Here is a 15,671-nt window from a genome sequence, read left to right as displayed (position 1 = left end):
TTTCCTACTCCTTAGTGAACCGAAGAAAGTAGTCTGTAGGGTTTAGGTCCTTATTAAAAAAATGTGTTTTATTTTGTTTGTATAGATAGGGTTATAAGTGTATATGTGGGTACAGGTACCTACAAAAGACATTGTATCCCCACGAACTAAGAGTTATAGGCAGTTGTGAGCTGCCATGTTAGTTTTGGGAACTGAACTCAGGTTCTCTGCAAAAGTAGCGAATACTCTGGACTTCTGAGCCATCTCTACATTCCTGGGTAAAGTTTTGTTTTGTTTTATTTTATTTATTTTTTGTGTAAAGTATGGGATTTAGGAATTTTGCAGGCAAGGAAAGAATTGTAAAGACCTACAGTCCTACCCTAGAGGATTAAGCTTTAATTAGTAGGAAGCTTACTGCAAAATGACTTCATATCAATTATGTAAAGGTTCTTAAATCTAAGCCATTAGTCATTACAGAATAAGGGTAAATCCAAAACACTGCAAATAAACATTTTATGTGTACAGAATAGTCCTTTCATTAATCACAGATGGAGCAGAGTATCATGTGACATGGCCAGTCTTTACACTTTAAAATTATAATTAGAATTTATTGATTATAAATTATCAAAAATGTAAATATATTCTTGTACATCTATTCTTACTATGTAGATCAACTCATGAGATTTTTTATTTTTTTTAAAGCTGGAGATACAGATGACCCACCAAGAATCACTCAGAACCCGGTCATCAATGGGAATGTAGCCCTGAGTGATGGGCACAGCAATGCAGAGGAAGACATGGAGGACGGTAAGTACTGCTCACTTACTCACAGCCGTGGAGCGCTATCAGAAACACATCCATCTGTATTTTTTTTTCTTGAGTGCTTTAGTCTTTAGAGTAGTTAGTTTTCAGGAAGTTACATCTGAGGGCAATTAGGATCCTTTTTTATTTTGGGTTTCAAGATTGTGTAAAATTTCAAGGTAAGTGGCTTCTCAGCCTAGGCAAGGGGGTTCAAATCCAGAGGTTCATAGTGAATGGGTATCTGCTCATCCCCACAGGTTTCCAGCCACTGTTAGCATCCAGGGTGCCAGGTAGATTGTATTTTCCTTTCCCATTCGTTTGCAGCAAGATACTTTTCAGCATTGGGATTTGGTTTTCTACTGCATTCCCACCTTAGTGTCTTATCATTCGACTGCAATTGAGAACACCTCCCAACTCCTGTTAGGCGAAGTGAGAGCCAAGCACTGGGCCCTATACTTCTTCCACTCACTTTTCTCTGTAGCCTCCCTGTGGAAAAGCATATGCGTATGTATATGCATGGGCATTTTATGTCAGGGAATTGCTTTTTTCTTTGAGAATTCTTTATATCATCTTAAAAGATGTAACATTTGCAAGTCAAAGTCCTGAGAAGGGAGCAGCCAGTAATTGCTTTATGCAGCCCCTGGAATCTTGCAGTGTAATTTGAAACCATGTTCTGTACAAGCATGTCCATCAATCCTCATGAGGGTTGTGTCCTTCCCAGGGGAGTAACGGGGCAGTTGAAAGAAACCATCAGGCACGGGCTGCACCACCAGAAGGACTGCTGTTCAGACCTCCTGCCAAAAGTTCAGCCTCCATGCGAAACTGCAGCCGCAGTTGAGAGTTCTCTCACAGTGCGGTTTACCCCTGGCAGCTGGCTGAGGCAATTTCTGAGGAAGGTAAAGAGGCGTGGGCTACACCCCGCTGCTTTGTTCCCCGTGGAGTGCGCTTTCCACTGTAGATGAAGGGCAACGGTGTGGGTGTGGTCTCATTGGTTATTGGGCGTTTGGTGATTTCACTTTGGACACCATAGATGCCAGGAGTGGTTCAGAGAGTGCATTTGGGAAGGTGGCCAGGCAGAGGCGCCAGGTGTGCATTTGGGGTCAATTTGAGTTGTATGTAGACCAGTAGCAAGCCCTCTCCATCAGCTCTCCCAGTGCAATTTGTTTTAAGCAATTCCTCTCTTACTCGGAATGTCTGGGAGACACAGATGAGGCTATGGGGTTATCCTGTGTAGTAGAAGAGGACAGTTACCCTCTGAACCCTACCTTCCTCCTACCTGCAGTCAAAACAGACAACCAAGTGTCTCCTGGGGTTTGGGGTGGCCTAGGTTGAAAATCATGGTTAAGAGGTTATGAGTCAGAATTCTCTTACTTTGGGGCAAATAGTACTGGATTCATAGTACGAAATACCCAGGCTGTTTCACCAAGACCAGAAAGTAGAAGCCCCAAGTCTGGGGTCTCAGATGGAAAAAGCAGAGCAGCCCTCTTGGCTTGGAGTTGGAATTTGTCTTCAGGGATGGCTCAGGGCCTAAACCTGTTCACAGCATGGCAAAGGCATAGGAGGGTTGGGCTCTGCTTCTGGAGCAGAGCGTAGGGTGACCTTTTCTGGAGGTAAAGTGATACTGATAGAGTTGTACGTGTCATGTGGCAAGGGTCAGAACCTTGAGGAGCTCTGCATTATGTATGCCTCAGCCATCCAGGCCTAAGCTGGCGTCTACAGGGGGCTTTCTTAGTGCAGACTCTGGCTTTGAACCCCTTTACTTAAATCTTTTAAAAGCACATCAAACTAGGATATGTGATTTAGAGAATACTGGGTTTAAAGAGGCCAATCTGTAACCAAATGAGTGACTTCCTGTGCTGAGTCCTTCTTAGTAAGAGAATCTCTGTGTAAGAACTGTGGCAGGAACTTGGCCATTCAGACATCTGTGGAGAACAGGTTTAGGTGAGGAAGAGAACATTTTAAAGTCCTGCTATAACAGACTGATGAGATGGCCAAGTCCCTTTTCATCTTATCTATTCTTACTCCCTTAAGTATGGTTTTCCTTAGACGACTAAGAAGTTCTAGAGCAAACGTGTGGGCTCTGAAGATTTCTGTGGAGCTTAGATTAAATTGTAGGTCTCTGGGAACAGCTCATTTCATCAGATGAACTGACGCACAACATTTTGAGAATGACTGATATATGTAAGAGGTTTGAGAAAACATCACTTTAGAGCCACCTTTTGGAGAAATTAGTCCCTTTAAAAACTTGAACTGTTCTGTCTTGCTTTCTCTACAGAATTGAAGCCCAGTCTAATCCGTTGACATTTGCTCTGGGCAGTAAGATAGTAGTGAGCATGGAGCTTTGGGACAGGCAGTACAGCCGGCACTCCCCAGTTTCTGGGTCAAGATTGATGCTAGTGGGTTATCAAGGAGTCTAGTGTGCTGAAGAGCAAAGGAAGGCTGTAGCTGTTATCAAAGGGACACAGTGGGCTCAGGCCAGCTGTCTCCGTTTGAATGATCATATAGGACCCAATATTATATCCTTTATGCTGATTATCCCTTGTGTTAACAATGAAAAGCCAAAAAAAAAAAAAAACAAAAAAAACAAAAACACTTCGAAATGCTTAAACTCTCACAGACTGGGTTTTTGTTTTTAAATTATCTGGAATCCACATACTACTTCATTCATTGTTGGGTAAAGACCTTTGTCGATCAGTCTCATAAAATTCCCTTTAGATGGGTAATCAGACTTTTAGTGTCATAGGTAGGTTTCATATTTCTTTTAGGCTTTTCATTTGGCATTTGTATAAATTCTCATTTGTGTGTTGGTGTGAGTACCGAGAGGCTTGCCCTTGTCAGCTGTATGCTCTACAAATGGACTGTACCCCAGCCTTCAAATTATTCATAAGAAGTTTCAACTTCCTTAGCCTGTTCTAAGAATGTGCCTTCAGTATATGCAGAAATCCGGTGTGGCATGCAGTGAAGCAGACTAGTGAAGTGGGCCATGGATAGTACCAGGTGCTGCTTGTCAAAAGAACTAACATGTCAGTGTAAACTTCACCACTGTTTTTACTTAAATGTGTAGGGTGGAAGAACAAAATGCAAATCACAGTATGTTTCAGTTTTTCTGGCTATAAAGTGTAACCCTATACGTTTAAATTGCAGCAATAGGCTAGCTTTATTGTAGAGTGACCATCATTGTCCTTGGTGTTGCCATAGGTGGTAGACATTGAGGATTCATTGCCACTTTGTAACATGCTTCATGTCACTATGCCTCAGTTTCCTTACTCATAAAGTGGAAATTAATGCAACTCAGGTACACCTTGTATGTCCACTAAAGCATGTGGCAAACTCTTTCTGCTGAGTTTTTTTAGGCATTGTCATGGGCAGAATTCTTCCCCTTCAAGGAGGTGTAGGAATACCCGACTCAGTAGTCTTAGGCCAGTCATCCGCACCCCGTTGCAGCTTCCTGGAGCCGCCCTTCTTGCTTTAGTGCTCCTGCCCTGACTGAGGGAGCCGGGATGTGCATAGTGCAAATGGGTGGGGAAAGCAGAGTGTGGACTCTTGACAGCCTTTGTAAAGAATACCCTCTGTGAGGACTGATGGACATGTTTTAAGAACAGACCCAGGTAGTTGCAAACTTCTAGCAACGGTAGTCTATTTAGAAGTAGATGATTCCACAAACTGATTTTGTTTGCAGTTTGGAGATGGAAGGGTTGTGGGGCTTTGTTATGATGGCCTTCAGCAATCTGGGGTATAAGGGGGCAGGGTGTCCCTGTTCATTAACATTCTCCTCATGAGTCTAGTGTGGTCATGCTCCGGGACCCAGCAGTCAGGGATGTCAATACCTGATTCTATTGGTTGGAGGGGGGAGGTGGTTTCAGGGAGCTGTTCTCGCTCCACAGAGAGGCAAGCACAGAAAGTGATGTCTTCAGACAGTCTGCAGTCCCTTGGTCTTCCGTGGCTTTTGTTTTGCTTCACTGGTGCTTGTCAGTGGCAACTGGCAGAGGGGCTGTGAAAGACTGCTCCCTCGCTGTAGCCCAGGAAGCAAACAGTCAGACATTACTGGGCCGCATCAACTTTCTGGCCAGTAATGCGTCAATGATGCCATTATTTTAGTTGATACATTTTTGATTGACACACTGAACCCCTGACCAGAGGTACTGTAGGGCAGAAACCTTTAATTCCTTTTCTAATGTTGGGAAGAACTTGACTTCTTAATACATAAATTGCTACCATAAGGGATCCAGCATGTTCACAAAAGTCAAAGCTGTCTCCATGTGCTGTGCTCCCAGCACAGTGGCTGGTCTCTTCCGCTGCCCTCCTCCCAGGTCTCAGTCCAAGGCTCATATCTTCCCTGTTTTTCTTGAGTGTTGCTTATATACAGAAATACAAGCCCTCCCCTCCTTCCCTCCCTCCCTCCCTCCCTCCCTCCCTCTTTTTCTTTCTGTCCCCTTAATGCCCAGATTTGGGAGTGAACACTGAAGTAGATGTTCAACCCCCTAAACTTCTCCAAGGGAAGGCAGATGTGTGTGAGTGAGCTCCTCTGTTAGGAGTCCAGCCATGCAGAAACTGTCCTTATTAGCCTTTTCATGAATTGGAAACGACACTATCATTTTCCCCAGAGGCTTCAGAAGCACTTGGACTGAGATATTGTAGAGCAGTTTACTACAGTGTTTGTGCGCTTATGCTTAATGCCCTGGCTCTGTGATTGATGGCCTGTTTTCTTGCAGACACCAGTTGGCGCTCCGAGGCAACTTTTCAGTTCACTGTCGAGCGCTTCAGCAGACTGAGTGAGTCGGTCCTTAGCCCTCCGTGTTTTGTGCGAAATCTGCCATGGAAGATTATGGTGATGCCACGCTTTTATCCAGACAGACCTCACCAAAAAAGCGTAGGATTCTTTCTCCAGTGCAATGCTGAATCTGACTCCACGTAAGAGTTTAAATGATGCAACTACAAATGCACAGATTTCTGGAAGCCAAATTCCATCATCTTACTCGATTTTATTTTCAGCTTCTCCGTAACTCTATGCAGTCCCTTTTCCTTTTGCTCTGGGGGATGAAACCTAGGGCCTTGTTACATAATCACCTACTACTGGGTTAAAGCCAGCCCTGATTCTATAACGTAAAACTAGGCTTTGTGCTAGAGCCCAGCGGCCTGGAGAGGCTGGGGCCACTTAAACTCTGCCAACCACTGAGTAATCATTCCATTTTCCCTGTAAGCAGATAGATGCCTTAAGTGTGTCTGTCACCCTGACAGCCGTCTGCTCCTGATAGCCTGTGCCTATTTGGAAAGTACAAGCCACAGCAATTAGTTAGCGCTAGAGATGGATTGGGCCTTTTTAGGGGGAAAGTTTTGATCATAACTTTTTAAAAATTGTTTTTAATACCTGTATTTGGGAAGTGGAGGCAGGAGGTTCAGGTCAAGGCCAGCCTGGATTGCAGAAACCCTGTTCCAGTAACTAAGAAACAAAGAAAAATCTTGGAGGTCCTTCAATTGATATGAAAGAGAGAGAGGTATCATATTCTATAAGTCTTTCAAACTTGACCTCTTTGTTTTGTTCTCAGAGGTTTGTAGCTCTCCCTTCAACCCATATTCTGCATTGTCAGTGTCAAACTCACGCACACCAGGACAGTCTGGACAGGGTTGGTAGGGAGTATGGAGTACATTGTCCCTTTGTTTACACCAGGAGCCTAATTGATAAGGGAGAATGGAGTACATTCTCCCTTCAACTGAGCTTGTCTCCGGCAGTAAGTTGGTGCTCAGGTTGGACTGCCTAACTGGAAGTTATAGTATTACCCTCTTGCGTGCCCATTGGCCTGATTTCTCCTGATCCATAGGCCAAGTGTGCAGGAACCCCAAGGTACAGGCATAGGCTCTGCTGAACAGAAGTGCATTGTGGGGTAGAACCCAGAGGTGCATCTACTTTTGTTGGCTTTGTTGTCCAGGCTACCTTTGAATTTGTAGTAATCCTCTTGCCTCAGCTTCCTGTGCTAGAGATTGTGTGTGTGCTATCATATTTTGCTCATCAACTCTTTTTTTTTTTTTTTTTTTTAATTCTTGTGTCCCCTGTCACAGGGCTTTTGTATATGCCATGAAACCACTACTGCTGAGTTACCCCTCGCCCAGCCACAGTTGTATGAAATATACTTAAAAGTTCAGGAACTTGTTCGTGTTTTGATTTTTGGTTTTTTGAGACAGAGTTTCCCCGTAGCTTTGGAACGTGTTCTTTGTAGACCAGGCTGTATTCAAACTCAGATCTACCTGTCCCTGCCTTTCAAGTGCTGAGATTAAAGGCATGCACCACCTCTGCCAAGCTAGGAACTTGTGTTTTATACTTAGTTATAACATTTTACATGTTAAAAGATAAAATCACAAGCCAGGCGTCATGGTGCAGAATCCCTGAGTTCTAGTCCAGCTAGAGTCACATGGTGAGGCACTGTCACCAGATAATAAAATCTTGAGTTAGCCGCTGCAGCTGTGTCCTCAGATCCCTCTTCTCTATCCAAGGTAGATTTTCGTTTGCTGATTTTGATGTTTTAAAAATGTGTGACTCTCAGTTAAATGTGTCAACTAAGGCTTGGGTGAATTTTCTTCCCTCCCCTTCCAATAGGTCGTGGTCCTGTCATGCACAAGCAGTGTTGAAGATAATAAATTACAGGGACGATGACAAATCATTCAGCCGTCGAATCAGTCACTTGTTCTTCCACAAGGAGAATGACTGGGGATTCTCTAATTTTATGGCCTGGAGTGTAAGTGACAGAGTATTTTAGTCTGTGTCCCAACTGTTATTGCTAGTCTTGTTCTTTCATTTCTCAAAAATCTTGCTTTGTGAGTTGAGCAGGTATCTGGAAGTTGATATGGCTTTCTGGCATTAGGCATTCAAGTTGCAACCTTTAAAATTTTACTTACTGTCTTGTGTGTGTTTGATATGCAAACTTAATTATCTGTGTGTGCAAATACTGAGTGGGCACACACATACCATGGTGTGGCAAATTTCTGTGTGTTCCTTGGATTGAACTCAGGTCCACGAGTTCAAGTTTAGATGACAAATACTTCTCCTTACTGTGTCATCTCACTGGCCACTTGAGCATGAGATGGTTTTGTTTTGTTTTGTTTTGGGGGGTGGGTGGTTGGTGGGGGCAGCTATGGCTGTACTGGAACTCACTTTGTAGGCCCAGGCTGGCTTCAACTCTCATCCGCCTGCCTCTGCCTCCCAAGTACTGGGATTAAAGGTGTGTGCCACCACCACCTGGCAGCATCAAATATTAACTTTTAAGATTAAAGATATTAAGATTAAAGAAAAAAACTGTTTATGTCTGTGTGAATGTATGGGCGTGTGTGTGTGAGGGTGCCCACAGAGGCCTGGGGAGGCTGTCAGAGTGATGGGAATTGTGAGGTGTGGTACCAGGCTCCAAACTCTGGCTCTCATGATAGAGTAAACGAACCTGTCGAGCACTGCACTGTTTGTCCTGTCCACTAACGTGTGAACTTGGAATTGCACATTGAAGTTTTCCTGACCTTCTTGGGAAGACCTTCCTTAGTAGGGCCCCTTTCTGCAGTGGTGGTGGCCAGTGGGTGGTATCTCACGCAGGCCGTGGCACTTAACCCTGAACACCTCTGCAGAGCTCCCTGGGTTCATGCTTAACACAAAATGGACCACTTCCACACTGGAGCACAACTGTGCGGGAACTTTAAAGAAGTATTCCATTCAGTTCTGAAATAGTGCTTTTTTGAGTGCAGAGTACTCAATAAAGTAGGTATATATGTTCTTATATGTAAGTTGGATATTTTTATTTTATAGGAAGTGACTGATCCTGAGAAAGGATTTATAGACGATGATAAAGTCACCTTTGAAGTTTTCGTACAGGCGGATGCTCCCCATGGAGTTGCGTAAGTTTTGTTCTATTGGGTATTGCTGTACTGTATTGAGTGAGAATTTATATTGGTATATATATGTTGAAGAGATGTGCTCAGCCAGTAAGCCTCCAAAACATCATAGCTAGCTACCTGCTTCACATCCTCTCTTAACAGATTGTTTGGCAGTTCCTTTGTGCTCACCAATGAGTTTTCTGAATGTAACCAGCTGGAAGACTAGATGGTTTTGGAATCTTAGGAAGGGCACAGTCTTAACAAGCAGAGAAGCCTCGGGTCCTCACATCAATGGCCACTGCAATGGGGATTTTCTTTTATTTTGAAGAATGTACAGATGTCAAAACTTGTCGCGGGGAATCAGGGAACGTGTGACGCTCTAACTTGGGCCATTGGCCGGGCTCTTGGACTGCACTGTAGATGTCATCCTTACTGACAGTGTTGGTTCACGTTCCTCGTTAGTATGGAAGAGGGAGATTAGATTGCCTAGAGGAAGTTTGTACGGTAGATTTTTCTCTGGCTCCATTACCGCATGGGTCCAGGATACCTGGGGCGTAACTCAGACCAGCTTCTCCAAGTAGCCACCAAAATAGCTTATTAGAAAGGAAAAGTCCTCGGCACTTAGAAGTGCATTCTAAAACTTCAAAATATATATTCCAATATATATTCCTGTTTTCCTCCTGCATATGTGTTTCTCCAGAATTGGCAGCAGGGATGGGGTGGGGTGTTCAGCCCTTAACATGTCCTGCTGATGATCATATATGTGAATTTCTAATGTGTGTGTGAGATAAGCTAGCTCTGAAATCACATTTGATATAATTGTAAAAGGGTACCCTCAGTGTCTGGTCAGTGCTCATCTTTATCAATGGCAGGTGTGCTATGTCCTGTTAGCAGACAGGCGAATGCTGAAATAGCCATGTCAGTGAAAAGACATGTGTGACGTGAAGTCAGGCCTCACGTTTACAGTGTAGTGCTGGAGGAATGCTGTGTGGAACGTGCTCCTTCACCAGGATGCTAGAAACAGATGATGACATGGCGCAGTGACACTCCTCAATGCCAGGGTCTAACTGACTAGAAACCAACTGTTCTGTGCAGTGGACCTTCAAGCTTGTACTTATCTTTTAGGTGGGACTCAAAGAAGCATACGGGCTATGTCGGCTTAAAGAATCAGGGAGCTACGTGTTACATGAACAGCCTGCTGCAGACTTTGTTTTTCACAAATCAACTAAGAAAGGTAAATGACTCTATTCCTCTCTAGCTTTCTGCCTTCTCTTCTGTAAGGTATGTCAGAGGCCCTGTAGAGTAATCAGCAGGAGTTCTTCCCCCTCCCTGGACTGCTGAACTTTCTCCACAGGGAGGGGAGGAGGCCCTGCCAGGCTACCTTTATAGTCTCTAGTCAGGGGACACCTGCTGTTGAAGCAGACTACTCCCATCAGCTTTAAAAATACAAACACCATAATGTTAATAGTGAATTGATCCTAGGACTAATATTTCTACATCTAAATTGTATTCCCAGGCCCCCTCGCACTCTCCCTTATCCATTTATTTGAAGGCGAGACTTCTATATAGTACTAGCTGTCCTGGAACTGATTTGCTTGCCAGAGCTTTGCCTGCCGGGGCTGTGTAGAAAGTGCTGGGATTAAAGTGACACCACACCCGGCCTCACCCGAGGAGGGGGAGGGTCTTACTTAAGTTGCTTAGACTGACTTTAAACTTACTCTATAGCCTTTGTGATCCTCCTGCCTCAGCTTCATAATAGCTGGGATTACCAGGAGTAGGTCTGCACGTTACACTTACATGGACTAATGAGCAGTTTGAATCTAATGATGGAGGGTGGTGCTTTTTGATGGGAAGAATTTATGCAGACAGTATGGAGTACTACAGGGAAAAGGCTCTTCTGGATGGGACTCTGCCAGGCAGGTGACTGAGATGGGTTTGTGTGAAGTGGTAGTTTGGGTGTCATCTATATATCATCTTTTTGTTGTTGTTGTTCATAAATAATGGAAAATATAAATTTGTACTGTCCTGGGGTGGGGGGCATAAAATGAACGAGGTTTTTTTGCCTGGTTGGTGAGCTATTCGTGACTTTTTCATTTTCCTTTGTGTTTTCTAAATTGTCACTACAGACAATTGGATGATTTTCAAAGTTTGACATAGCTAAGAGCCCTTACATCACTTTTCTCCTTATGGTAATAGAGCTGGCAGCTGGGTTTTTTTTGTTGTTGTTGTTGTTGGGTTTTTTTTTTTTTTCCTTCTTTTTTTTAAGACAAAGTATCTCTGTAGTTTTGAAGCCTGTCCTGGAACTAGTTCTTGTATACCAGGCTGGCCTCGAACTCACAGAGATCTGCCTGCTGGGATTAAAGGCGTGCACCACCACTGCCCGGCTGACTGCTGTTTTCTTGCAGGCTGTGTACATGATGCCAACGGAGGGTGATGACTCCTCCAAAAGCGTCCCCTTGGCTCTGCAGAGAGTGTTCTATGAGCTGCAGCACAGCGACAAGCCTGTTGGAACAAAGAAGCTCACCAAGTCATTCGGGTGTGTACCAGCAATCCACCTCCTTTCTGCTTTCGGTGTGAGGGACAAGCGTGGAGGCTTGTAATGCGTGTCAAGTGCGCGTCAGCTCGGGCAGGCTTACAGTTGTCTCAGCATTTGTGTCTCCCCTTTTAGGAAGTAGGCTTTGTTTTAGATTTTTCTTAAATGTCACCACTTTGCTTTTCAGCAAAGGGTGTGTGTATATGTATATTTATCTTGTATATACCACCTCTTCTAGGTAAGATTTTAGAAAATGTTAACTTTTTTTTTTTTGCTTGACTGCTGGTAAAATTCTTTGAATTATGACAATCAATCACCAAGATAATCTTTACACATAAAAAAAGCACCAAAGGTGGGAGGGGAGAGGCAGGGTGGAGAACAGAGAAAAATATAGAGCTCAATAAAAATCAATTAAAAAAAAGCACCAAACTTGAGGCTAGTGCCTGATTCAATTCAGTTTCTAATCTAGATTGCTTCTTAATTGGCTCCCTTGATATATAGAAACTCATTTTCTCTTGAAAGGTGGGAAACGTTAGATAGCTTCATGCAACACGACGTTCAAGAGCTTTGTCGAGTGGTAAGTTCCAAGCAGTAACTGTTGGGTCTTAGAGTGGACATTTGACAGTGCTTGCGGTCTTCATGAGTAAAAGCCTCACAGCTGATCAGACCATTCACATTGGCTTAGGCCAGAGCTGGGAGTGCTAGGATTCCAGGTGCCTGGTCTAGTCCTAAACAGTGGGAAGGACCGTGCTACTCAGTAGAAGGTGACTTGTTGGGAAAGGTTGGACAGATACAGCTATGAGTGGGTTTCTTGCTAGTTAACTGAGCAGATGAGTGGCACAGGAGTCACAAAGCAAGGGACAAGCACATTGGCCAAGGCAGCTGAATTTACTGTCAGTAATCTGCACCCACCTCCCTCAAGCTCACTAGACACTAGTACATTCTCCTTCCTGGACTGAGGAAAGACATATTCGTGTAACTGAGACGTGGAATGGTTGTTCAAGGTGATTGGCTGGGCAAGGTGTGTTTTCTTTTTTGCAGCACTAGCTGGATTGAATCAGTTCATTAAATATCCATGGACAAACCAATCAATCCTGTTGACAGGCTCAACCTCATTAACTCTTGGTGTGGACCAAAACGAGTTAAGTTTAGTGATCAGTTTACATGTTTTTCCACAGAGGTAAAATAAATATAAAAAATGCTTCTAAAGGCACTACAGACTACTAATTCATTCCATTCCAAAGACTGTATAAGAGGTTAACCTCAACTGTTGCATGTAGATTTTTTTTGTAAAAGCCACAAAATCCAACCAACAAAGATTTATATGTTTTGGATAACTGCATGCCAAAGGTAATATTTTTATAGTTTAAAAATTCTTTGACTCTTGGTATTTCCAAGTAAATTGTCAAGTTTAATGGTGCTTTGTTTTTTTTTTTTAATGCCCAAACCTTCTCTTTCAGTTGCTTGATAATGTGGAAAATAAGATGAAAGGCACATGTGTAGAAGGCACCATTCCAAAGTTATTCAGAGGCAAAATGGTGGTATGTGAGCATTAGTTTTAAAAAATGGCCTTGAAAGATTTATAAATGGAGCTTTGACGACCGGTGCTGAAGCTGCCTTCTGTTTCTTTGCAGTCTTACATTCAGTGCAAAGAAGTGGATTACCGTTCTGATAGGAGAGAAGATTATTATGATATCCAGCTAAGTATAAAAGGAAAGAAAAATAGTAAGTTTTGTCTCCATACTTCATAAACTTTTTGTTTTTGCTTTTTTTGTTTCCATTTTTTATTGATATTTATTGAGCTCTACATTTTTCTCTGCTCCCCTCCCTGCCTCTCCCCTTCTATCCTTCCCCAAGGTCCCCATGCTCCCAATTTACTCAGGAGATCTTGTCTTTTTCTACTTCCTATGTAAATCTCTCTTAGTGTCCTCATTATTGTCTAAGTTCTCTGGGATTGTTTGTAGGCTGGTTTTCTTTGCTCTATGAATGAGTACATGTGATAATTGTCTTTCTGTGTCTGGGTTACCTCACTCAAAATAATGTTGTTTTTTGTTTGTTTGTTTGTTTTTTCAAGACAGGGTTTCTCTGTAGCTTTGGAGTCTGCCTTGGAACTAGCTCTTGTAGACCAGGCTGGACTCTCAAAATGTTTTCTAGCTCCATCCATTTTCCTGCAAAATTCAAGCTGTTATTTTTTTCTGCTCTGTAGTAGTACTCCATTGTGTGTAGTAGTACTCCACATTTTTTTTTATCCATTCTTCGATCAAGGAGCATTTAGGTTGTCTCCAGGTTCTGGCTATGACAAACAAAGCTGCTATGAACACAGTTGAGCACATGTCCTTCTGGCACGTTTGAGCATCCTTTGGATATATACCCAAAAGTGGTATTACTGGGTCTTGAGGAAGGTTGTTTCCTAATTTTCTGAGAAATCGCCACACTGACTTTCAAAGAGGTTGTACCAGTTTGTATTTCCACCAGTAATGCAGAAGTGTTTTCTTTACCCCCAACCTCTCCAGCATAAGTTGTCATCAGTGTTTTTGATTTTGGCTATTCTTACAGGTGTAAGATGGAATCTCAGAGTTGTTTTGATTTACATTTCTCTGATGATGACTAAGGATGTTGAACATTTCCTTAAGTGTCTTTCAGCCATTGTAGATTCCTCTGTTGAGAGTTCTCTGTTTAGGTCTGTACTCCATTTTTTTTTATTGGGTTATGTGACTTTTGGTGTCTAATTTCTTGAGTTCTTTGTATACAATTTTGGAGATCAGACCTCTGTCTGATGTGGGGTTAGTGAAGATCTTTTCCCATTCTGTAGGCTGTCATTTTGTCTTGTTGACCATGTCCTTTGCTTTACAGAAGCTTTTCGGTTTCAGAAGGTCCCATTTGTTTCTCTCAGTGTCTGTGCTGCTGGGGTTCTATTTAGGAAGTGGGTCCCTGTGCCAGTGCATTTAAGTGTACTTCTCACTTTTTCTTCTATAAGGCTCAGTGTGGCTGGCTTTATGTTGAGGTCTTTGATCCATTTGGACTTGAGTTTTGTGCATGGTGATAGATAATGGGTCTGTTTTCATTCTTCTACATGTTAATATCCAGTTACGCCAGTACCACTTGTTAAATGTGATTTCTTTTTTTTTTTTTTTATTTGATTTTTTTTTACTTCTTTATCAAAGATCAGGTGTTCGAAGATGTATGGATTGCTATCCGGGTCTTCTATTCGGTTCCATTGGTCCTCCTGTCTGTTTTTATGCAAATACAGGCTGTTTTCAGTACTGTAGCTCTGTAGCAGAGTTTGAAGTCAGGGATTGTGATTCCTCCAGAAGTTCTTTTATTGTACAGGATTGTTTTGGCTATCCTGGGGTTTTTTGCTTTTCCATATGAAGTTGAATACCATTCTTTTGAGGTCTTTGAAAGATTTTGATGGGATTTTGATGTGCATAAACCTTTTATCATTGTTGCTCTAGCTCAGTGATATTTTATAATAAAGGATAGATGCAGGGAGGGACTTAAGTATGCAGAACACTCGGTGGATATCTGCTTCTACCTTGTCCAACTCAGAACACTATGTCGGGCTGTCCAGAACCTCCCATCCTGCCCAGCACGGCCTGCCCAGTTCCTGGCTCCCCTTCACTACTCACAGGAAACCGTTTAGCAACTCGAGCCACGTTTGGCGTGTGTTTATGGAACCATGTAGCCTAGTGCAGTCTGATGACTTTTGTTCAGCGTCATGATCATGTGTGTATCCTGTCTCACAGGAGCAGCGGTTCCTAGTGTTCCATTTTAGTGACCATTCTTTTCTAGATATTTTGCTTATCTACAGGTTCAGGCCATTGTTTCTTGGTTTTTGTTTTTTCCTTGGATTTATGACAAGGCTCAAACTCATTGTTTATTAAAGTTTTAAAGTTCAGCGATCAATGTACATGCTTTTTCACAGAACCAAAACTAATATAAAAAGTGATTCTGTGTATTTCATGTTAAAGCCTGTGGAAAGCTAGTCTGTGCTGTTGTAGTATCTGCTTCAGCGGTTCCAGTGTGGGATTGACTTTAGGCTTAGTTCCTGTTTGTGTTTCCCTCAAGATTGGCAGAGCCATCTCCTTTTCAGATCCTTATTGACACTCTCTTGATATTCTCTTAAGCATTGCACCTAGGTTTGGGGGTGGGGGGTGGTGGTGAGGGTGGGACCCAGAGCCTTGGACATGCCAGAAAGGTGATGTCATTAAGTTCCTACTCCAGTCACTTAACTTTGAATGGGTTCATTTGTTAGCATTGCCAAAAGATAATAAAGTCGTCTTAGACATTTGATACAGTTTTGGAGACAGGGTCTCAATGTGTAGACCAGGCTGGCCTGGTCCTGCCTCTACCTCACAAGTGCTGGGATTAAAGTGTGCCCCACCATGTGTAGCTTGATGAGACTTTTTTTTTTTTAAAGATTTATTTATTATGTATACAACAATCTGTCTCCATGCATGCCCGCACGTCAGAGGAGGGCGCCATATCTCAGTACAGATTGTTGTGA

At 42.9% G+C, this 15,671-nt stretch overlaps 1 protein-coding gene across 2 annotated transcripts in view; it reads left to right on the top strand.

Annotated features, from left to right (window-relative positions):
• Usp7 (ubiquitin specific peptidase 7) overlaps nucleotides 1-15,671 on the top strand; it is a 57,257-nt gene that overhangs the window by 22,973 nt on the left and 18,613 nt on the right. The window contains exons 1-10 of one of the 2 annotated variants that reach the window (XM_038326092.2): nucleotides 688-786; nucleotides 1,502-1,676; nucleotides 5,493-5,691; nucleotides 7,373-7,511; nucleotides 8,564-8,652; nucleotides 9,757-9,865; nucleotides 11,037-11,167; nucleotides 11,687-11,741; nucleotides 12,625-12,705; nucleotides 12,799-12,889. In XM_038326092.2, coding sequence (XP_038182020.1) covers nucleotides 5,606-5,691; nucleotides 7,373-7,511; nucleotides 8,564-8,652; nucleotides 9,757-9,865; nucleotides 11,037-11,167; nucleotides 11,687-11,741; nucleotides 12,625-12,705; nucleotides 12,799-12,889 — 781 coding nt within the window. In that variant the 5' untranslated portion in view covers nucleotides 688-786; nucleotides 1,502-1,676; nucleotides 5,493-5,605. Of the gene's footprint in view, nucleotides 1-681; nucleotides 787-1,501; nucleotides 1,677-5,492; nucleotides 5,692-7,372; nucleotides 7,512-8,563; nucleotides 8,653-9,756; nucleotides 9,866-11,036; nucleotides 11,168-11,686; nucleotides 11,742-12,624; nucleotides 12,706-12,798; nucleotides 12,890-15,671 lie in introns of those variants that run through there. The other variant, XM_038326091.1, reaches the window with a different exon arrangement.

Source organism: Arvicola amphibius, chromosome 4, assembly GCF_903992535.2.
Source record: "Arvicola amphibius chromosome 4, mArvAmp1.2, whole genome shotgun sequence".
NCBI classification, from domain to species: Eukaryota; Metazoa; Chordata; class Mammalia; order Rodentia; family Cricetidae; genus Arvicola; species Arvicola amphibius.
Note: the sequence above shows the minus strand (reverse complement) of the source record. Positions and strands in the feature narration are given on the sequence as shown.